The sequence below is a fragment of the Aquarana catesbeiana genome, linkage group LG01 (genome assembly GCF_042186555.1).
Source record: "Aquarana catesbeiana isolate 2022-GZ linkage group LG01, ASM4218655v1, whole genome shotgun sequence".
NCBI classification, from domain to species: domain Eukaryota; kingdom Metazoa; phylum Chordata; class Amphibia; order Anura; family Ranidae; genus Aquarana; species Aquarana catesbeiana.
The window spans coordinates 768,376,818-768,401,227 of NC_133324.1; the positions used below are offsets into that span (position 1 = coordinate 768,376,818).

General features: G+C 42.5%; 1 protein-coding gene across 4 annotated transcripts in view; it reads left to right on the top strand.

The window, feature by feature from the left end:
• The window catches only part of CLCN3 (chloride voltage-gated channel 3), a 138,008-nt gene that overhangs the window by 102,800 nt on the left and 10,798 nt on the right, over positions 1 to 24,410 (top strand). For 2 of the 4 annotated variants that reach the window (XM_073606300.1, XM_073606308.1), the window contains 6 exons: positions 8,952 to 9,032; positions 9,589 to 10,134; positions 10,393 to 10,579; positions 13,745 to 14,143; positions 16,247 to 16,463; positions 22,579 to 22,654. In XM_073606300.1, the coding sequence (XP_073462401.1) occupies positions 8,952 to 9,032; positions 9,589 to 10,134; positions 10,393 to 10,579; positions 13,745 to 14,143; positions 16,247 to 16,463; positions 22,579 to 22,654 (1,506 nt within the window). The remainder of the gene's footprint in view (positions 1 to 8,951; positions 9,033 to 9,588; positions 10,135 to 10,392; positions 10,580 to 13,744; positions 14,144 to 16,246; positions 16,464 to 22,578; positions 22,655 to 24,410) is intronic. The other 2 variants (XM_073606317.1, XM_073606326.1) reach the window with 1 other exon arrangement.

A 24,410-nucleotide genomic window follows, 5' to 3' on the forward strand; every position in this document is an offset into this window, starting at 1 on the left:
GCATTAAGCTATCTGGCAGTTCTAGTATCCGTTACCATTGGTGTGCACCTTGGGGACTGTTCCCTGTATTAGATGCTTTGTGCACTGGATTCTGCGTTAGTCATTTTGTCTCCAACATTTCTCTGTGCGAGCAATTTAAAATTGCTGTTTTTTTCCTGTGTAAAGGAACAATAAACACTGCTCAGAGTGATAGCTGTTCTCCTGTCTTGGAGCAATGTCCTATTATGACACCTCTCCCATTATCTGATCTAGCTCCCTCTTAGGCACACACCCTGTGGTCTGTATGACAAAAGCAGGATGCTATTCCAGTCACTTCTAGAACCTTCAGCTTCCAGGGGCCAGAAACACTGCATGTCCCCCTGATCCGTTCATGATTCAGAAGCAGAACCTCCTTTCTTTGAAGATATTATGGAGGAAAGTATTGAGAACCATTATTTTGTAGCAGAAGCTGCAGATGATTTTTCTTTCCTTTGTGGCAGTGCAAGGTCCTCTCACCATGAAGATGTAGTAGAAAACACGTTCTCAAGAATACAGAATGAAGGGGCTCCATAATGTCAGTTCTGAGCTGAGAAAGGTGTTTTTCTTATAATCTAGGACCTGACAATAGTTTGGGTTTCCACTCAAAAGTTAGGAGGTCTCTGCAATAGAGGGGAGTGTGTACGTATGCACAGTGCAGGTGCAGTCTGTGACAAAACAGCAAGGTAAAAATCCCTAAAGTGGATGTTAACTCCATTCATGAAATTTGAGTTGGGCACATATATCCGCAGTGTTTATCTCTCTTCAAAGCACTAAGTTCCATGTCTTTCTCCTGCTCCATTCTGTTATCAGCACGATCACTTCTGACAAGTTCTCGGTCAGATAAAACCAGCCTGAACTTTGTGTCAGGGTGGGTGCTATAAATAGATTTACAGAGAGCTGGCCTACTCATAGCACAGCTCTGCAAGTTTCTGCTTATGTGGAGAGGGGGTGTGTGCCTTTCCTCCAATCAGATGTCTCACAGTGTATTACAAGAATCCACATCCATAGGTGAATCAGGAAGAGAAAATTCTAACAGGAGCTGCACTTTTTAAACCGTATATAAAACTGACGATTGCAGATATACATGTAAAACTTATGTAGGTGGATCTGTTTCATCTCTGTGTATCATCTGAGGCTGTTCATTTCACTGGGTATACGTGAGGGTTTACATCCACTTTAAGCCTTTTAGAATGCCTTTTAAATTTATTCTATGAAAAAGTTATTTAAATTGGCTGTAAAGCCTGAAGGTTTTTTCACCTTCATGCATTCTATGCATGAAGGTAAAAAACCTGTGTACTGCCTCGGCTGTCCTGGGTCTCTTTGTTTGGCTCCCTCCCTGTGTCTCTCTCTGCTATTGGCTCCCACTGCTGTCAAGCCTGTGAGCCAATGGGGAGAGAGCAGGGGGCGGGCCGAGCCGCAGCTCTGTGTGTCTTATGGACACACAGTGCAGGGCTCAGGAGCGAGCATACACCAGTGCCCTCATAGCAAGCAACTTGCAACTGGTGGCACTGGTCAAGGGGGAGGAGCCAGAAGCCCCGTTTGGGGACACGAGAAGAAGATGATCAGGGCTGCTCTGTGCATTACACAGAGCAGGTAAGTATAACCTGTTTGATTTTTTTTTTTTTTTTTTTTTACAACCCAAAGCTTTAATATCACTTTAAGAAAAAACTGACTCTTCTGGTAGTGGATCCTGCCAATTCAGTGTTTAAATAACACCTTACAGGCCCTTTTGAGGATGTGCCCTCTTTTAAGGATTCTGTTGATGGGTGTCCGGAAGCCCTCTTAAAGGTGTTCCTTGACCTTGCAGGTTCTGCCCTATAGCCAAATATTGCTGCTGTGTCCATTTGCCAGACTAACCGGATAGAGGACTTACAAATAGACAACATGAACATGTTATTGAGCACCCTGCTCTCTTCTAAATAATTCTGTTGCTGTCCTCAGCATTGTTGTTTTGTGTTGATGCTAGAGAATGTAATTCACCAAGTCTCTAGAGTATCCCCCACCTAGGTGCATGTGTGCAGCATATTGTGGCTGAAAATGTATAATGAAAAAAACAGTGCACTGCCAAAAAAGTGATGAAACTAAAGCGGTAATCTGTGCTGATCTGACAGCTGCTGCAATCACTGAATGTGTGTTCCTCACATATAAACTGGAGATCAAAATTTGAGAACAATTTATGAACACTTGATTTTTTTCAGAAATAGAGTAATCTTCATTGCTCAACATTTGATGGAATTTTGTTGTGGCTATTCCATGCTAAAAGAAAAGTGTTTTTCAAAATAACCAAGGCACTTCAACAAAAAAAAAAAACTTTTTTTCTTTTTCATACATCATCTGACACAGAGTTAGGCTAATATTCATTAGCTGCTGGGTTATACTTCATCTCCAGGTGTATGGACACTGGTAGACCAAAGGTCTTTAGACAGGAAGTGATCCCCTATATAACCCCTCCCATACAGGAAGTACTTCAGTTTTTTTACCAGTGTCTGCAAGGTGGATGGCATGGTTGTTTGAGCTTTCTGAGCTCCAAGTCTCTAGTCCCACAAACGGTTCTTAAATTAATCAAGGGATTGACTGATCAGATACATTTGACACAGGCTTTATTAGCTTAGATAAATGGTACCTGAGCCTCGCAAAGAAGACTCAAGATCCTGCAAGGTTTTGCCTGTAATGCGGCCTTCAGGCGCTGGACTCTGCAAAGTGGAATCCGGGACACGACAGCGCTAAGGCATTCCTGCAGGGTGCTGTACAGGTCCAAGGGAGTGGGCCCTAAACATGAAAAGTGTATCCAGTCCTTGAAGATCCTCAAGTGACAGGAACCCGCCGTGATGGGTGAAGTTTGGGCTCTTAGTTTCTAAGCCTGGACAGGTAATTGAAACCCCTTTACTTATTGTGGGGTCTCCTGGTGATTGTAACAATCAGTCAAGCTAGCTAGAGGCTGGACACCTGTGTGCGGTGACCATACGGGGGAGTTTGGGCTGGCTGTGGGTGTTGGCAAAATGTACCTTTTTTTGCTTGTGTCTGGCTGTTCTTTACCTGTATGAGGGCGCACAATGGTGTGCCATTGCGTCTTGGTTTGCCAAGGTGCACGTGCGTTCGCAAGAGCGCCGCTGGGCTAAGCAGTTTGGCGCCCATGGCGCACGCGGCTTTGCCGCACATGCGCTGTAGCCTTTATCTTTGCGCATGAAGGTTCGCAACATACACGAATACAGCCATGCCCGTTCGCATTTGCGTGCGCATGCACGCACAGAACATTCCGGCGCCCAGCCAGCTTATTTGAGCTGTTAATGCCAAGCATGCGGTGCTTTCAGAAGGCAGCTGTGGGACACAGAGCAGTCTCTGAACCAGGCATTTGCAGTGGTTCATTTCTCCTTACTCAGGTCACGTGAGTCACCAGGTGATGCTTGGCAGGCTTAAGGTGCTTAGCAGGATTGTTTCATAGAGGCTTGGTGAGCCCTACTAAAGGGTCTCCCTTCTGAGGTGTTTTAATACTACACCTCAGGTACTCTTTTTGTGGCTAGTAAATGTCTTCAAAAAAGAGGATCGGGACTAACACTACTGGGAAGGGCACACCTATGTCGTTAGTAGTTCCTGGTGAACCTAGTCATATCCCTAGTGTTGTATCCCCTGAAGGACCAGAGGCTTCCGGACAATCTGAGCCGCTGCGCTTATCTGGTATTGTGCCTACAGTCAACGCTGCTGCTTCACCCCTTTATCACCACGGATGAACTGTTCTCCTTCCGAGCAATCTGGACAAGTAGGTATCAAGTTGGTGTCTGCCTCTCAATCAGAGGCTTTTGATCCTGACTCGTAACTAAATGGTTTGTTCTGCCTTTAAGTTGCCTCTTGCAGATGTTACTGAGCCTCTTTGAGATCCCTGAGGCCTCTTCAGGCCACACAGGCTTTCCCCTTACACCCTCTGTTGGAACAGGCTGTGCATGCTGAACATCCTGACAGGATTTTTGTTCCTCCTAAGAGTTTTTCCCTTTTTATTTTCCATGGATGAAGTTTAAGAAGTGGAGCATGCCAGCCGTAGATGCAGCAGTCTCTTCCTTAAACAAGAACTTAACTTGTCCGGTAGATAACGCACAGGGCTTAAAAGACCCTGTTGACAAGAAATTGGAGTCATTATTAAAAGATTCCTTTTTTTGGCCAGTTCAGCTATTCAGCCAGCTGTTGCAGCAATTGGTATCTGCCAGTCCGTAAAGGATCAGTTCAGACCGCCTGACAGGTCTATTCAGGAGGATGATCTGCCTGAAAATAAGACAGTTTTTCCTCGAGCGCTGTGTTTTGCTGTTGACGCCTTAAAGGATTCAATACAGCAGGTTTCTCATTTGGCTCTCTTGTCTGTACATATGCGCAGACTTTTGTGGCTTAAGAACTGGTCAGCCGAGCTTCCTTGTACAAAGTTATTGGCAGGTTTCCCCTTTCATGGGAAATGTTTATTTGGTGATCATTTGGACAAATATATCCAAAGGATTTCCGAAGGGAAGAGTTCTCTACTTCCTGTGAAGAAAAGCACCAGGCGTCCCTCGTTTAAAACCTCTGGGACTGCTTCCTCAAATGTCTCAGCGCCAAGGCAGTTCCGCCGCCAACAGGGCGGTCTAAACCCAGCACCAAGCCCTCCTTTTAAGGGGACGCCCCCACTCCATCGAGTGGGGGAAAGGCTGCTGCACTTTGCAGACATTTGGAGAACAATAATTCAGGACGAGTGGGTCACCTCAACTATATCCCGCGATTAGCTGGAGTTGTGGAAGGTTCCCCCTCAGAGGTTTTTAAGATCCAGCGTTCCCGCAGATCCTCCAAAAAGAGACTTATTGCTTCAGGCACTACATCATTTAGTGCACCAAGGAGTGATTGTAGAGGTTCCTGTATCCGAAAAAGGCACAGGGTTTTACTCAAACCTGTTTACGGTTCAAAGACGAAACGGGGACACAAGGCCCATTTTGGACCTAAGATCCCTGAACAAGTATCTACTGATCCAGTTCTTTCGGATGGAGTCTGTCCACTTAGTAGTAGCCTCAATCCAGATGAGAGACTTTCTAGCCTCCATCGATATAAAGGACGCGTATTTACACGTACCTATATTTCAGTCTCATCTGAGGTTCCTGCGATTTGCAGTAGAGGAATGTCCTTTTCAGTTTGTGGCTCTACCCTTTGGGCTTGCTACAGCTCCCCCGGGTGTTCACAAAGGTCCTAGCACCAGTACTGGGTCTTTTAAGGGCCCAAGGGATCTGGATGCTCCGGTATCTAGATGACCTCCTGCTCAGAGATCACTCACTACAGGCTCCAGAACAGAGCATAACATGCACAGTGCGGTATTTGGAAAGCTTAGGCTGGATCATAAATAGTGAAAAGTCAAACTTGAGACCAGCTCAAAGTCTAAAGTATTTAGGTCTGATCCTAGATGCAGTCCAAGCAAGAGTATTCTTGCCACCCGCAAGGATCTGTGTCCTGAAGGATCAGGTGCATCAGATAAGGGGCACCAGACAACCCTCCATACAAGACATCTTGTTGGCTTGGAACAGGAAAGGACAAGCCCTGGGTTATCCAATGTTCTTATCTCCTCGGGCACACTTAAGCCTAAACTGGTGGTTGCAGGATCAGAACCTGCGAAAGGGAAGATCCTTCCTCCCGGTAACTTGCAGAGTACTGACTACAGATTCCAGTCTCTCAGGCTGCGGAGCGATCCTAGAAGGGCTCACAGCTCAGGGGAAATGGTCAAGGACAGAACAGATCCTGCCCATCAACATCCTGGAATTACAGGCAGTACGACTGGCCCTACGGTCCTGGACGGTGGAGCTTCAGGACTACCCTATCAGGGTTCAGTCCGACAATGCCACTGCAGTGGCCTATATAAACCACCAAGGCGGTACCAGGAGTCGTTCAGCTCTGAAGGAGGTGAACCACATACTAGCCTGGGCAGAGAGACATGTGTCGATCCTATCGGCGGTCCATATCCTGGTAGTAGAAAACTGGTAGGCAGATTATCTCAGCCACCAGCAAATCTGCCCGGGGGAATGGTTCCTACACCCAGGGGTGTTCCAGGAAGTTTGCCAACGTTGGGGTTGGCCGGAGGCCAACCTACTGGCATCCAGGTTCAACAACAAGCTACAGCAGTTTGTGTCCCGAACAAGAGATCCTCTGGCGATCAGAGCAGATGCTCTGGTAGTTCCATGGAGCCAGTACTCCCTGGTTTATGCTTTCCCTCTGATCCCTCTCCTTCCACATTTGTTGTGCAGGTTTCAGAGAGGGGGAGTTCCAGTCATTCTGGTGGAACCAGCCTGGCCCAGAAGGCCCTGGTTCCCGGAGACTGTGAGACTAACAATAGACGGGCCATGGACGCTTCCACGTCGCCCCGATCTACTGTCTCAAGGTCCTATATTCCACCCCAATTTACAGTCTCTAAATTTGACAACATGGCTATTGAAGCCAGGGTGTTAAAAGGACCGTGGCATCTTGGGACCAGTGGTGTCTACCCTAGTGAATGCTATAAAACCTGTCACTAAGAAGATCTATCATAAGGTCGGAAGACTTATATTGCTTGGTGTGAAGCCAAAAAATGGCATCCTCGGAAATACATGATTGGGAGAATTCTCTTTTTTCTACAGTCAGCTGTGGAAATCAAATTTGGCTTTGACTACAATCAGAGGTCAGGTTTTGGCCCTATCAGTATTCTTCCAAAGGCCTTTAGCCTCCCATTCACTGGTCCGAACCTTTATGCAGGGGACAACTCGCTTGCTTCCCCCCATTAGGTCACCTATGTGTCCTTGGGACTTGAACTTGGTGCTGTCTGTGTTACAGAAACAAACATTTGAGTCAATCAAGGAAATTCCATTAGACTTGCTGTCACGCAAGCTAGCCTTCCTGATGGCCTTCACCTCAGCTAGAATGGTATCGGAGTTGGCGGCCCTTTCGTGCAGGGAACCATACTTGATCCTTCACTACAACAGGGGCGTGTTATGACCTATTCCATCCTTTTTGCCAAAAGTGGTGTTGGCCTTTCATTTAAATCAGGACATTATTTTGCCTTCTTTTTTCTCTCGGCCTCGTTCGGCGGAAGAGAGACGACTGCATTCTTTGGACGTTGTCCGGGAAGTCAAGGTTTATTTGTCTAGATCTGCAGAGATCCGAGGATCAGACTCCTTTTTTTGCTTTACCAAAAGGACCCAATAAGGGGCAGGCAGCTGCCAAAGCTTCCATTGCCAATTGTGTCCGTCAATTGGTCATTCAGGCCTATGGTCTGAAACTTAAAGCTCCTCCCTTTAGGGTGAGGGCTCATTCTACCAGGGGTGTAGGAACCTCCTGGGCTTTTCGCCATCAGGTATTTGTGGCTCAGATTTGTAAGGCTGCTACCTGGTCTTCAGTGCATACGTTCACAAAATTTTATCAAGTGGATGTTCAAGCAGCCGAGGATTTGGCTTTCGGCCTCAGTGTACTGTGGGCTGCCGTATAAGGTCTGATGGCTTTTGTTTGGCAGGGGGTCTCCCTCCCCTCAAGGCTATTGCTCTGGGATGTCCCAGCAGGTAATGAATATTGGCCTAACTGTGTGTCCCACGATGTATGAAAAAGAAAATAGGATTTTTTCGTCATACTTACCTGTAAAAACCTTTTCTTTGAGTACATCATGGGACACAGAGGTCCCTCCCCTCTTTTTGAGGATTCAGTGCTACAAAAATTAAGTACTTCCTGTGTTGGAGGAGTTATATAGGGGATCACTTCCTGTCTAAAGACCTTTGGTCTACCAGTGTCCATTCACCTGGAGATGAAGTATAACCCAGCAGGTAATGAATATTAGCCTAACTCTGTGTCCCAGGATGTACTCAAAGAAAAAGAATTTTACAGGTACGTATGACGAAAAAATCATATTTTTGTAGAAAACCCAATGATCAAAATTAGAGAGCAGCAATGACTGTAGCACTGAGAGAGAATACAATTTCTGAAGGTTATAACAATCAACATTTAGTAGAAAGTGGGGGGGCCCTTGCTTTGAATGACTTCAGCAAATCTGCAGCCACAGGACGTCACTAGTCTCTCACACTTCTCTGGTGTGGTTTTGATCCGCTCTTATTTTAGTTTCTTCCACAGAAACTGTAGTGGGTTTCTTGACCATAACTTTGTCGCCAACGATTTTCCAGAGGTTTTCTATTATGTTTAGATCAGGACTCTGGGCTGGCCATTTCATTATTTCATGTTTCACCTTCAAGGAACTGCTTTACCAGTTTCGCTGTGTGATAGAGGGCATTGTCATGCGTGAAAATTGCTGGCTGATTGAGTGATGAACGTAGGGAAAGGAACCGCATGTTGTCGAAGAAGGTTCTGATAAACATTTGCATTCACTCTGCCATGTAGCTGTATAAGAGGCCCAAATCCTGATGTTGAAAACATCCCCCAAACCATGACGCTTCCCCCTCCACCTTTCACTGACTTCTTTACACACTTTGGGATCAGTCTTTCCCAGTTTTACGACAAACATAATGTTTCCCGTCGGAACCCAAATAAAGTAAACTTGCTTTTATCACTAAAGTGAACTTTGGACTAGTTCTCCTCTGTCCAAACAACATGCTCCACAGCAAAGGTTAGTCCTAGCCTTTTGATTCCTTCTGCTAATGAGAGGTTTGGTAAGCAGAGTGCAATTCACTGATGTAAAGCACACAGCTATACTTTATAGATTTGCAGTGAGATTTTACATGGGCCCTGAGTATTATTGCAGTTTAGTAGGCCAAATCTGCCAAGCAGATTTTTACAAGACCATTTATTTTGCTTTTTAGAATAGAAAGATCAGGAGCAAGGATCCAGTTCAGGTTTCACTTTGGAAAACTCCTTTATATGACTTCTATCCAGCCTTTCTCATGTACAGTATATATCTTTTCCGAGAGTGCTCAGTAGCTTTAATAGAAGACTTAATGACGTTTACTTTTTCTGTTTTGTAGGTTCTTTCGGCAGCTTCAGCTGCTGGTGTATCTGTAGCATTTGGCGCACCTATTGGCGGTGTCCTGTTCAGCTTGGAAGAAGTTAGTAATTCATTTTTTTCCCTTTTTCCTTACAGGGTTGTGGAAGAATTACTAGATTAATGTATCCTAAACATAATGTATATGGGCTCATTTCACTTGTTTGGTAGGCCCATTAGTCAGTTTCCAAGGTAGAGAATAGAAGTCCTCCCAAGGAGTTAAACTATGCATGTCCTTATTTGGTTGACTCCTTCAGGAACATTGCACGAAGGATCTTAGCAGTGTGCAGTAAGCATTCTGACATTTTAATCCAGTGTTGCGAAGTAATACTTGGCTAGACAACTGAGTAGAGAGTCCATGAAAGTGTATACCTGTATGTGCCATGCTGAACAGTTGTCCTGTTCCAGACTGTTTAACCCACAGTGCTAGAAGTTCTAATGGCTTGAATAGCTAGTCATGGTGGAACACTTGCAACTTGGCTGCATAAATAGTAGCAGAAGCAATTGAAATTCTCTGTAAGCTTCAAAGAAAAGTGAAAAAGATTTACTGGAAATTTGGAGTCGGTAGTAATTTCCCTTTTTTGTCAATGTTGTTTTCTCATATATCTCTGTTTCTCCAGGTCAGTTACTATTTCCCTCTCAAGACATTATGGAGGTCCTTCTTTGCAGCATTGGTGGCTGCTTTCATCTTGCGATCTATTAATCCCTTTGGGAACAGTCGGCTTGTGCTATTTTATGTAGAGTACCACACTCCATGGTATCTATTTGAACTGATCCCATTCATCCTTCTAGGAGTGTTCGGCGGTCTGTGGGGAGCCTTTTTCATCCGTGCAAACATTGCCTGGTGTCGGCGCCGGAAGACAACGAAGTTTGGAAAGTACCCAGTGTTGGAGGTTATTGTGGTGGCTGCCATTACAGCAATCATTGCTTTCCCAAACCCCTACACTCGCTTCAATACTAGCCAACTGATTAAAGAGCTCTTCACGGATTGTGGACCATTGGAATCCTCTACACTTTGTGATTATAAAAATGATATGAATGCTAGCAAGATCGTGGATGATATTCCGGACCGGCCTGCTGGTAATGGAGTTTACTCTGCTATGTGGCAACTGTGCTTGGCGCTTGTGTTCAAAATCATCATGACAGTCTTCACATTTGGCATTAAGGTAACAAAGTTCTGAGTCACTAGTTAACCTCAGGTATTTCTTGACTGTTCCATATCTGAAAGCCAGTACGGACAGTTTAAGCAGACCTTTTCCACCCTAGAGTTTATGTAAGGAGGGTGTTTAAAGCAAGTGATCTTTTATTTGTTCGTTCTCCAGCCTTTCTATTAAAGGGCTCTTGTTAGTTTGTGGTTTGGTATATATTTTTTTTCCTTTTAAATACTCTGAATCAGATTTTACTTGTATGTTTTCCTATTGCAGGTTCCATCAGGCCTATTTATCCCTAGCATGGCAATTGGTGCCATAGCAGGAAGGATTGTGGGTATTGCTGTCGAGCAGCTGGCTTATTACCACCATGACTGGTTCATATTCAAGCAGTGGTGTGAAGTAGGCGCAGACTGCATCACCCCAGGGTTGTATGCTATGGTTGGGGCTGCTGCTTGTTTGGGTAAGTTTGTGATGCATATTGGAAATGAGCTTGGGCATTCTCCAAACTTGACTTTATCCAAACTTCCACTAAGTGTTCCTTTCTAGTCCAGTCAGCTGTGGGCTGTGTCATTCTTTGCCCTGCAGCACGTATAAACCACTGGGCAGGATGCTGGTAACATCGGTGCCCTAGTATGGACATGCGCCCATATTTAGTCACTGCCATTGGGGCAATGGCTTTACCAGCTTCTCACCCCTTTGTTTACATGTGCTGCAGGGCAGGGAATGACATCCCACAGACAATTGGTCCAGATAATAGAACAAAGTGTAAGTTTGGCTAGAAATAGTTTGGAGGATGATGCCCAAGCTCATCTCTAATGCTTATGTTATATGCTATGTTGAGATCTCTGCATCTGGAGTTCTGAGTCCTGCATTCATCAATGAGATCTCTGTAAAAGAGTCCCAGGTCCAGCTTTCAGTCAATGAGATCTCTGCACCGATCTTCCAGGACCAACACTGAGATCTCTGCTTGTATATATGGTCTAACAATGTTGAAGAGACTATAGTGCAATCCAAACTGCTTCATGACCTCTTCTGGGTGAGTGTTGTAGTGACTCGCAATGAATGGACTTTCTCCAAAATCCATGTTGTGTATGTATATTCACCAGAATCGTAGAAATCACCAGAACATCATATGCTCAGTTTTGATCAATTTATTGGCAGCAAATCAAAAAGTGCAGTGTTTTCAGAGCTTATACCAGCTCCTTCAGACAAATGCTGACTGTTCTAGAATCCATTAAATAGTAGCACAGAACAATGGAAAAAGCCCCACCCTTAACAAGAACCTACCCCCGTCTTCACAGTATGTAAAAAAAAATGCCCAAAAAAAGAGAAATCCTAATACCAGAAGCAGCCAATGTTCTCATTGTGTACACATGTGCATCAGAAACAGCACCAGCTCAGCTGATCATAAAGGCCTGCAAAGTGATGACTATTGCCACTAGCACAAAGTTATGGTTAAGCAACCTGCAGGGACCCTGTTTCTGCCAAAAAAAAAAAAATCAAAAAGGCTGGATTACACGTGAGCAGAGGTATAGTAGAAAGGAAAGAAACCTCCACACATACACTGGCCAAGATGGAGATTAGTAAGCTATGTTAAAAAATAGCACGAGAGGTCATTATAGCGATAAGTCATATTTAGTCAATTCTAACAAATTTGCCAAGATTACATTTGATAAATCACTAAATAATTCAAGAAAAGGGGGAAGTTAGGGGCCAAGCACTGACTATAATGCTGCAACACTTTGATCAATGCTTACACGTCACACCTTATATTACAAAACTCTCTCTGATATTTCAACATACTTGGGACATGGTTCATTTCTGGGACCTAGACAAATGCTTTACAAAAAAAAATGAACATAAATAGAATGTATTTACTTCGCACGCCATACTAGATCTTACTTAACCACTTAAGGACCAGGGTGCTTTTTCAAACTTATTAAAATCTTCTTTTTTTTTAATTTTTTTTTTTTTTGCTCGAAAATTACAATTCTATTATAATTATTCTAAATAATTCAAGAAAAGGGGGAAGTTGGGGGCAACACATCTGACAAGCTAATAAGCAAAAAAAAAAAGATCTCTTGTCTAAAAAATGGTGGGTATGTTTGTTCAGTTGTTATGGTCATTTCTTTTAGTACATAAAGGGGTTGTAAACCCTTGCGTTTTTTCACCTTAATGCATCCTATGTAACCCCCCAAGAGAGCGCTTCTCCTAGGGGGTCATCTGATGGGAGGAGGAGCCGCAAGAGCCGCCGAGGGACCCCAGAAGAGGATGTTCGGGGCCACTATGTGCAAAACGAGCTGCACAGTGGAGGTAAGTATGACATGTTTGTTATTTAAAAAAAAAAAAAAACACACAGGTTCACAATCACTTTCATTGTTTATATACTCTGGAGATGGGGGTAGTCAGTGTTAGGATGGCCATAGAATATGCAATTTTCTTTCCTTCTATCATGGGACGAAGGAAAGAAAATTGCTTGATTACCTTATTATCAATGACTGTGTTGATGGGGGAATCCCTCCTGCTGCGCTATTGTATTCTAACATCGGGAGCTTTCCCCGCTGTCAGAATACAATGATCACTGCTGGCGGCTGTAGCCGCTGGAAGTGATCACAAGAAAAAAACCCAACAGGCTGGTTGCACTAATGTCCATCGGTAGATCTGCCCATCAATGGTTCAAAATTTGTCTGGTTCAGCCGGAATTTTCGATCCACCTTTGGTCGGCTTTAGGAGTAGGTAATTCTCATATTGTTATGTGCTTCTATTCAGTGGATGCTGGAGTGTTCAGAATTTCTCACTGCCTGAAGAAGATGCGAATCTAAACCCCAAAACATTTCACCTGTCTACTTGTGACTAATATATTGCTCACTACTGAGCATCTCATGAGCTGGTGATCTCTACAAATGGCTTTCCATGGGACCTCTGGCCACCGTTTTTTCCATGTCTAGCACTCGGTCAGTTACATAGTTAATCTGGTTGAAAAAAGACCATCCAGTTCAACATAGGGGAACAAAAAAAAAAAGCGCACATAAAAAAACAAAACCTCCATAAATACAAACCAATACCCACAGGTGATCCAGAGGAAGGCAAAAAAAAAAACAATAAAGCATGTCGGTGAAATCTCTGCATCCGTGTTTAAAAACAATAAAGCATGTCGGTGAAATCTCTGCATCCGTGTTTCAGGTTTGGCACTCAGTTGAGATCTTCACCTGAATTCCAGGCCCTGCACTCATCAGCGAGACCCCTGAATCCTAGTTCCAGGTCCAGCACTTAGTCACTTGAGATATCTGCAGTAAGTCAAGTGCAACTCCAGGTTTCCCTACTTTTTGAAAAAGGAATAGTGAGATTCTTCCTTTTGCATGGGACTGATATTTCATGGCTTTGAGTACAGATTGGAAAAATCTCTTGGTGATTTTAGCTCTAATGTCCCCGACAGATAAATGAAGACAATTAGTGATTATGTTCGTCAGTGTCATACAAATCTCTGTCCCAGGTGAATTTTAAAGGAAAGAACACTAAAGTCTTGCTGGTAGAAAATAAATTGTAGGGGATGAGACTTAGATGGTCTTTAATAAATATATTACTACATACTGCACTACTATATTATGGTTTGTATTTGTTACAGGTGGAGTAACTCGAATGACTGTGTCCCTCGTTGTTATAGTCTTTGAGCTCACAGGAGGTTTGGAGTACATTGTACCACTAATGGCGGCTGTAATGACCAGTAAGTGGGTTGGAGATGCTTTTGGACGGGAAGGCATCTATGAGTCTCACATACGATTGAATGGCTATCCTTTCTTGGATGCAAAGGAAGAATTCACACATACTACACTGGCACGTGATGTGATGAGGCCAAGGAGGAGTGACCCACCTCTGGCAGTTCTCACTCAAGATAATATGACTGTAGATGATATAGAAAGCCTGATCAATGAAACCAGCTTCAATGGCTTTCCTGTCATAATGTCAAAGGAGTCCCAACGGCTGGTCGGTTTTGCTCTGAGAAGAGATTTAACACTAGCTATAGGTAAGAAAGATAATTTCCTAATTCTGTTAAGGTTTCTTTATAAACCAGTTGTTTGATTTTGGGTAACTACATTTAAGCTGTAGAACTTCTTTTGCTCCCACAATAATTTAACTTCAAAGCTGCAGATCTTTTTTTTTGTACTGACTTGGTGCACTTTTAGGCTTCAATGCACATTGTCGCTGCACAGCCAAGGGTTTTGTAAGGGGAAGAAGGAAAAGAGGGACGGGGGGAGTAGGAAGCCCACTGATCCTAGCCCACAGTCAATTCTGAGAGTTGCTGCAACTGCACTCAGAGGATAAGCTCCGGCGAGATTCCGCAGCAAAAATGTCAGTTAAAGGAGTAAAGTCTTGTGGTTTTTCACCTTAATGCATTAAAGTAAAAAACCTTCTGTGCTGCAGCTGCCCCCCTTTTTCTTACCTGAACCTATTCGTTCCAGTGAGGGGCACGAGCCCAGCAGCTCCAGCCACTGTCTTGGGTCCTCATTGGATAGATTGATAGCAGCAGGAGCCATTGGCTCCCGCTGCTGTCAGTCAAATTCAGTGATGCCGGGGGCGGGGCCGAGTCCTGCTGTCTGTGTCAATGGATGCAGCAGCAGGACTTGGGAGTGCTCCCGCACAGGTGTCCCTATGGAATGCATCTCCTTGGGGGCACTTGATGAAGAGGAGCCAGGAGCGCTGCCAGGGGACCCCTGAAAAGGAGTATCGGGACCGCTCTGTGCAAAAAAAAACCCTTGCACAGAGCAGGTAAGCGTGACAGTTTTTTTTTTTTTTTTTTTTTTAATTAAAAAACATAACCTTTACAATCACTTTTTAAGGAGGATTTTCTAGTAAAACCCAGGAGCCTGTAATTTTAATGGATAATTATGACTGCACATTTTGTACATATAAAGCTTGCAAACTAGTTTTGAAAATAAAGTCAATAAAAAACATTAACACATACTATGTTTATTTATGTCAGGGTTATTTTGTTTAATTAAAAAAAAAAACATTTAAAGACTATACTATCCCTATAAAGATACATTTTCTGAAAGCATTACTAAACTGAAGAACAAAAATGTAATATATTGCAACTTACCAGTCCTTGGATGTGCTAGCTGCATTAATTTTAGGCTAAGAATATCTACTTCAAGTACAGAAAATATCTGATATAGCCATAAATGCAATGTAGTTGTCACTTCTTGTAAGCTGAAGAGGTTGCAAAAAAACTTCATCCTGTTTAAACTATTAATCCCATCATCCCTCATGTAGTTGACAGGGGCAGACTCTTTAATCTCCTGTGGAACATATAATATGTATGTGCTGCAGCAGGGCAGATGGGCTTAAACGCCCATGCGCTGCACATATGTGTCCATGAGGACCAAGGTTTCTGTGCTGAGGGTGCTCTCCCAGCACAGTGACAGCTGTCACAGACAGGGCTCCCAATCACTGTGATCACAAGATAGGGAAGTCCATCCCACCCCCACCCTTAAGACCCACCTAAGTGCTGCTGAGAGATGGTGAGAAGGGTTAAAGCTCCGAATGGCAACCATGGCTTTTTTCATATACACAATGGTGAAGGAAGCAAAGCTACCCAAAGAGGTTTCCAATAAAGGCCTGGAAAAAAAACGAAACAGACAAAATCTAGGAACTGGTAAGAAGTTATATATAAAACATTTTTGTTTTGGAGTTTAGATATGCTTTAGAGGAACTTGTCAGGACAAAAGTGTGGTAGTTGACCCTGGTGGCTTGTTTTTTTGAAGGTGCAAGCTCCATATATATTGTTGTAGTTCTTCATTACTTGCTGAGGTACATGTGGGTTCCTTGTCAGAGAATTTACCAAGTTATTAATCCAGAATGAGGATGACATCCCTAGACTCGCATCATCGACAAACTAAAAGCCAGCAATGGTTGCTCCCTTATTTGTATCCTAATGAGGTTTGAGTGTGAAAATCGGAGACTCACACCAAGATTTGCAGTCCAAAATTAAGTGTTATTCCCAAACTATAGCAGGTTCTATAGTCTATAACACATAAATCAGGTCAAATATTTCTGTCCTGACAGGTTTATGTTGAAGACCCGCAGGAGTGTCTGTGACTAACAAGAATATTTTGCTTCCCATTGTTAGAAAATGCAAGAAAAAAGCAGGAAGGCATTGTTGGAAGCTCCCGGGTATGCTTTGCCCAACACACGCCATCCCTGCCTGCAGAAAGCCCTCGCCCCCTGAAACTCCGCACCATCCTGGACATGAGTCCCTTTACAGTAACTGACCATACACCAATGGAGATAGTAGTGGATATATTCCGCAAGCTGGGACTTAGACAGTGCCTTGTCACTCACAATGGGTGAGTTACCCTATTTATTTTACTTACTAATGTGTTGATGTATTACTTCTAGGCAGTTAATCTACTTTTCTATTTTGTACCCCTTGTGTGAAATGTTTTCAGATAGTATATGAAAACTGAAAACATAAGGGACTATTTAAAGGAAACCTATAATGGTTTTGGGTCACTTTTCTAAGGTTTTATATTTCTTTAAACTAATATTTTATGTATAGGTAGCAGAGCTGCATGATTGTTCGTTAAAGAATCAGATCACGATTCTTGCCCCCAAGCGATCTTAACAAAGCATTTTCCCGATTTCTACGCAGAGTTCTCTAACAGCTGAAAACTGTCTAAAAAAAAAATAAAATAAAATCCAGGCAGTCTGCCAAGATTATGACAACATCGCTTAAGCTGGATACACGCTATACAATTCTCTTTAGATTTTTTTTCCTTTAGATTTACCAAAATCATATCATATGAGGTCAAACCTAAACCCTTTCAATGTGTATGCAATCAGGCAGGCACACTACATAGTTGAAGGTAAAATTAAAGGAAATTGAACAACAAAAATTGTACAGTGTGTATCTTCTAAGAGATACATTGTAACACGTAGTCCTTTTAGATCAAAGGAATGAAATTCAGTCTGTAAATGAGGGAAGTTTAACCAATTAAAGACTAAAACTTTTTCTGACACTTGGTGGTTACATGTTAAAATCAGAATTTTTTGCTAGAAAATTACTTAGAACCCCCAAATATATATATATATATAATAATTTATTAGCAGAGACCCTAGAGAATAAAATGGCGGTTGTTAAAATTTTTTTTTTGTCGCACTGTATTTGCGCAGCAGTCTTTGAAACGCACTTTTTTTGGAAAAAACACACTTTAATGAATTAATAAACAACTAAACAGTAAAGTTAGCCCAATTTTTTGTATAATGTGAAAGATGTTACGCTGCCGCCAGAATCGTGATAGATCTTTGTTCTTAGCAAAAAAAACAAACCTAATTCTCATTTTGGTCAGATTTGTGCAGCTCTAATACATAGCATTCCAAGAACACTGGATTAGCTAAGGAGACAGTACAGCAGTAATTGTTTATTTTCAGACTCTCATTGATCCCTCAGACAGAGCTGTACAGATGGAGGGTATGTCATTGCTTTGTCTCATTGGTTATGTGTAACGTTCAATTTCAGCTTGAACTATTGAACTTTGTAAATGGGCTTTTTTCAAGTGCTGGTATAGAGAAACTGAAAAAAATTTTAGTTTCAGTCTGAAAATAAGCAAAATACACATTTATTAATAAGCAATATTTCCTATTTCCCTGTCATTTTTAGTCCTAACCATAATAGAAAAAGTATATATAAAACCACTATACGTTCCCTTTAAATAAGATCCATATAAGATTAAATGTGGAAACCTTTTCCAGTGTGAAGAAGGCCTCCACTTAAAACTATTGTTTTGTGTGGTGGATGATTGGGGCAGTGTTGATGTAAAATGAGGCTGAAATGTAATATGTTAATGATGTAGTAATGAATGATTTGTTGAAATTGACACAGCAGAGGTTTACATCAGTGGACCGTCATAGGGCAGCTTTATTTATACAGTTCAGCTGTAGAATGCTCACAGAGTTAGGAATCTGTATTCTACAGGACAGATTACTGCACATATTTAAACACCAGGCAGTGAAGTAAAGAGCAGATACAGTATGTAAAGCTCCATTCGTCATATAGGGATATTACCAACTTCAGCCCTGGAAGGTTTTGGTGATATTTTATCACCTCTTCGTTTTTTATTTTTTGCGCTATAAAAAAAAAAAAAGAGCGATAATTTTTGAAAAAAAAATAAACATTTTTTTTTTTTACTTTTTGCTAGAGATGGATATCCAAAAAAAAAAAGTTAACATTTTTTTTCAGCAGTTTAGGCCAATATGTATTCTTCTACGTATTTTTTGGTAAAAAAAATTGCAATAAGCGTATATTGATTGGCTTGCACAAAAGTTATAGTGTCTATAAAATAGGGGATATATTTATGGCATTTTTTTATTATTATTTTTTTTTTTTTACTAGTAATGGCGGTGATCAGCGATTTTTAGCAAGACTGCGACATTGCGGCAGGCAAATCGGACACTTTTGACACTTTTTTGGGACCAGTGACATTAATACAGTGATCAGAGCTAAAAATAGCCACTGACTCCTGTATAAATGGCACTGGCAGGGAAAGGGTTAACACTAGGGGGTGATGAAGGGGTTAAGTGTTCCCTAGGGAGGTATTTCTTACTGGGGAGTGTACTGACAGGGAGAACAGAGATTGCTGTTCCTGATCACTAGGAACAGACTATCTCTCTCAACTCCCCTGTCAGAGCGGGGATCTGTTTGTTTACATTGACAGATCCCTGTTCTGGCTCTATGTGGAGCGATCGCGGGTTGCCGGCGGCCATGCGCATCGGCTCCAGCGACATACAGTGGGCGCCTGCTATAGCTATTAAAGGGACCAAAGTAAGCGATTTGCCCAGCCTAGCCAAACTGCCCCAGTATAACTGCGGCAGCTGGTCGGTAAGCAGTTAGATTTAATTTCATGCAGTGAAATGAATATTATCAGGAGAGAAATTCAGAAGCTTATGGTTCTTTTAAAAGTTCTGATGTTGGCTTCACAGCTTGATAAGTCACTAAGAATTACCCTGCACTTAGATGTTCCAGCACACATGACAATCCAAGTGACAGCAGGTTCTAATCTGCCTGATTTGTTACTGACTTTTGAATTCTGTGGAAACTAGCGATGGCATGTTGTTGAGTCCCACTTCACACAGATTTGGGTTTGTCAGACCTCACCATGGTCACAAGGATCACCTCAGAACTAGATCTTTGAAATCTAGTCAGTGGTTGCAGCTCTTACGGGTTGTATACTGACAGACTCCCTTTAAGTTAAAGTGTTACTAAACCCAGGACCCTGCATTCACTATATTTTTTACTTTTTAAATTTAATTCAGGTACTTCTATAGCTCCATCAATTTACGCAGCGCTTTACATATACATTTTACCTTCACATCAGTCCCTCAACGAGCTTACACTCTAAGGTCCCTAACTCGCATTCATACGTACACTAGGGACAATTTAGACAGGATACAATTAACCTACAACCATTGGATGCGGCTTACACTGCATCCAATTTGCAGGCCATTTTAAAATCTGCTCATTTGAATGAGACTGGTTCACATATGTGCGTTGCATTCGCACTTTGCATTGCCCAAACAAGTGTGCGTTTTCTGGGCATTGCGGTGCGAATTGCAGGCACATAATCTTCTATGGGACACATCTGATTCGCAGCGTTCCGTTGTGAACAGGCTTTCTCTCCCTCCTCACTACACCTCCCCTCTCTCCCTTCTCAGCTGATCTGCAGATACAACGGAGAGGAATCGCTGAACAGCTGCTTTTTCTCTTCGCAGAGAAAACGGAGCTTGAATTCGCACCGCACATGTGTAAATCCAGCCCTTAGGGCCCTTTCACACAGACTCACTGATCAGGTACGCCTGTCAGTTTTTCTGGTGGAACTGATAGGACCCACCAGTCGCTCCTATGGAGCGACGGGTGTCAACAGACACATCCGATTATGTCCGCAAAAAAACAACGGATGGTGTTCCTATTTTCCATACGTTTGGCGGATCATATCGAAACAGTCAGGCGGTCCATTTCCATCCGATTTTCCAATAGAGAAGAGCGGGACTGTGTCCGTTCTTCACAGCGGAGCGGACACGATCCTGTCATCCACCTGCTCAGCGGGGATCACTGGAGTGATCCCCCCCCCCCCCCCCCCCCTCTGAGCAAGTGGAATCCCCTGGTCAGAGGAGCCCGTGTGAAAGGGGCCTAAGATGCAGCAGAAGGTGGCAATTACTATATAGAACAGTCTTACTTTAGTTTTACCATCACATGGCAGGTGTGCTTCAAAGGGTCACTTACAAAACACTGACACTCCAGTTTTTGATAGATGCTGAAGCATTAAACCATTGATTTCTCAGGGACTTCAATGATGAGAACTCCTCATGCCTAAATTGCCACGCAGACCTGTCTTGGACACTGGGAGTGCTTTGAAACCATTGATTTTTAAATTCTTGGGAATGCGGTAAAAGCAGAGGTGACTTCTGCAAGGTGGGTGAACGTGGACAGGAAACACTGGTAGGGAGATCAAGTTTAAATCTAGCATATTCCACAGGCAGCCTTCGCTGTCGCTACTAAAGCTGCAGTTAATTTAACGCTGCTCCTATCACCTTCCTCACAATGCAATGTTAATGTATTTTATGATTGTTGATTTTTTTTTAAGGATACCAATGTGATTTGGCTTTTATTTTATACATGGTTTTGTTTTAGTTTGTGTTTAAAAACCTGTTGCATTTGAATCATTCTTTCAATCTGAATGGTCTGTGTGTAGCTGGATGTGATTTCAGGACTTGTTTTATGGTTATAATGTTTATGTAATGTAAATGATAATCTTCATGTAACATTTTCCTCTTATTTGATACAAGCAGAACTTGACCAGATGCCATAAACTACACTGAATTAACACTGGACTGTATTTAATCATGTGTGAGCCCATTACTAATAATGTGCTGCTCAGCCATTTCCTGCTTGCTCGTGTTTTGTGTGACTAAATCTGCTTGCTGATATCATCATGAATATTTTTCTGCATTTATATAAACCATCTGCAGGCAAACAAATGTTTTGATTAATCCATTAAGACACCAGTATACATTAGGAAATAAAGTTCCTTTGGCAAAAGGTTGATTTTTGCTGTGCCTAAGCTGCTCCTGGAAGATGAACTATTTGTTCTGTTCAATTCAGAGCAAGTCTCCCATCTTAAAATAGCGCCATCTAGTTGTGGCTGGGTGCAGTTTCTTCACAGCACAGCAGCATGAAAACACAGCTCTGGGAAATTGCAGGCCATGTTTCTTAAAAAGAACAGCCTATTATATGGACAGAAAAATAAATAAATGCATCATACCTCGTGAAAGTCCCCCAAACTATACTTCCAGCTTACTGCACCCAGTTTATTCCCAGAGTGCTCCAAAAAACACACTGTTTTGCAAATTCCAACCAGAACTTGTTTGGGTTTTATGCCAAATCAAACCTTAGTCTTTTGAGGTCTGGTGGGACTTTGTATAATAGAGTGCTTTGTGTTTTAGGGCTCCCAGAGTGTTGTAGAAGCAAACTGAAAAGAGTGTGCAGGTGCCTGCTATAGGGCCCAGTGTAACATGTTACATGTCACTGCAGGCACACATCAAATTGTCCTTTCTAGATATCTCCATATTTTGCATTGCTATTTTTTTTTCTATTATTAGGTTTTTTTTACAGACAGGGTCCCTCTTCATTGTCAGAGACTGGTAATAAAATAGGGACAGTTCTAAGCTGTTAAGCAATTGACTAACATTGTATATTTTGCTAGGCACAGTCACAAAACTTTTCATGAAGAATCATTTACTTGTTTCTTTTCCTTGCAAGCTTCAGAATTGTGACTTCTCAATTGTTCATCCCATGTCCATGACGGTTCTTGTGCTTTAATTGGCATTTTTAGTAAACTACATGTCACTAACAGAGAATCAGATCAAAGCTTTTTCAGAAATGACCATAACCATAAAACCTATAGCAATCTCTTTATTTCTTGTGTGCCAGTTAGCCATTATGTTGCTTTTTTTTCCCCTTACTCTGTTACCAATATATGTATCTCAGTGGGACAGATTTATAGAATCAAGAAAAGAGTTCTGCCATGTTGAGCAACCAATCAGATTATTTCACATTTAGTTTTTAAAGTGGACATGTGACAGCTGTGGGCAGCACTGGCACTTTTATCTGTTTGCTAAATCAGTCCCACTGTGGGGATACTTGCTTGCTACAGATAACAATTTTATCAGCGCACCTCAGAAAATCTTTCATTTTGTAGTAATTACTTTTTTTTTTCTTTCTTTGGCGAATATCACATGACCTACTTTTAACTCTTTCAGATCAGTGATACCTTTTGTGGCATGTTTTGTCACCCTCATTTCATTCTTTGGCCCATAACACTGTCATTATTTTATGTTGCTTCATTCTTTTTGTTTTTTCCATTTGTAGTTCAAACTCAGTTATTAGCATAACATGATCTGTTTCAGGATTGTCTTGGGGATCATCACAAAGAAGAACATTTTAGAACATCTCGAGCATCTAAAGCAGCACGTGGAACCCTTGGTGATTAGACAAAGCACCTTTAACCTGTAGACACCTTTTTTAGAAAGCAGGACGCATGAAATTTTGAACCTTTCAGACATCATCTGATCACAGCAACCACAAAAGCATACTTGGCAGTTAAAAGCAGCAACTCTTCTTACACACCCACACACATCTCATTACACTATCGGGGAAAAGGCCTCCTAAATGTCTAACAACATTTTGCAAAAGGTTATCTGACCTCTGTTCTGGATGTCGTAGCACTCTTTGGCACACAGTGTCATTACAATGTTTCACATTTGCTTTGTAAAAATTTGTAGTTTTCACCACAGCTGACTTTTATATATATTTAAGTCAAATTTCTCTGTTGTGGGCCCAGTAGCAGTTACGTAGGCCGTTGTGGCTGCTCCTTGATGGTGGGCTGAAGTTCATAGGGTTACATGTACTCCAAGTCTGAAGGCTTCAGTCACACTAGTCTGCTGGTAGTGCATTTTCATGCACAGCATGGCGCAACATAATGCGACCGATTTACTGCACACTGGAACACATTATATAAAGTCGGTATAGGATATATTGGCTAGTATGCAATATCTACTTTCTGATTCAATCATTTTTATTGGGTTTTCAAAACATAACAAAATGAGCACCAATTTTGCACATGCGGGTGCTAAGAAAAGAAACATCCCAACCATAGTAAGTTGTCAAATAAGGCCAGAACACAGAACATAGGCCAGAATACAAAATACATTGAATGAGAAGACCAAGTAGAATGCCCATAATGTAGGTCTATGGATGCCAGAGAGTAGGCTTCCTATCCTTAAGCCCCGTACACATGGGCTGAATATCGGGGGGTATGGGCCGGTTTAATAGAGACCGGCTGAAATTCGGCCCATGGTGTATGGCAGCTGGTTTGACGGAAGCCGGCAGAACGTCCACCTTCTGTCGAAGGGGAATGACCAAAAAAGGTCTGCTGATCAGTGCTCTCAGCCAATGGCTGAGACGGTGTGTTCTGGCAGGGGGGCCGTCCCCCTGTCCGAACACTATAGCACAGCAGGAGAGATCGCTGTACTATTATCGGATTGTTAGCACAGGATCGCCTCTGGAGCTCTTCGGTCTTTTCCTTTCAGCCCACTGGAATGATTTAAAAATCACTGATGGTGTGTACCAGGCTTTAGTGTAACCCAAAATAAAGAGGGGAAAAAAAGGGGTTGGAGGCCCCAAGAGTAAGAGAGAAAGTAAAGAGAAGGGAAGGTAGATGAGGAGGGGGAGAAGAGGGGTGGGGACATGGACTAGGGAACACCTCAATCGTCAGTCATAGACGGCCAATGCTAGCCGAATGTAATGAGGGGAAAGAATACTTAATCCAAGGTTCCCAAATTTTGAGAAACTTGGAGTGGAGGTCCTTTAAAATACTAAACATCTGTTTGTTAATCATTAGGGCCATTTGCGGTTTTTCACTCCCTGGAACAAGACCGTAGATATTTTCCAGGCCTGGGCAATGGTTCTCTTAGCTGACAGAAACAAGTACAATGCCAAGCATGCAATATTTAAAACCTTATGTGCCAGTCTGTGAACATAGGAAGACGTTACTTTGGGATTGTACAGCCTCCTATATTTAGGGCCCACTCCAGTCACAGAATTTGGGTGAAGTTAAAGAAGTTGTTAAGGCAGAAGGTTTTTTATCTTCATGCATTAAGATTAAAAAAAAAAAACCTGTGTGTAGCAGCCGCTCCAGCACCCCCTAATACTTACCTGAGGTCCCTCTCCGTCCAGCGAT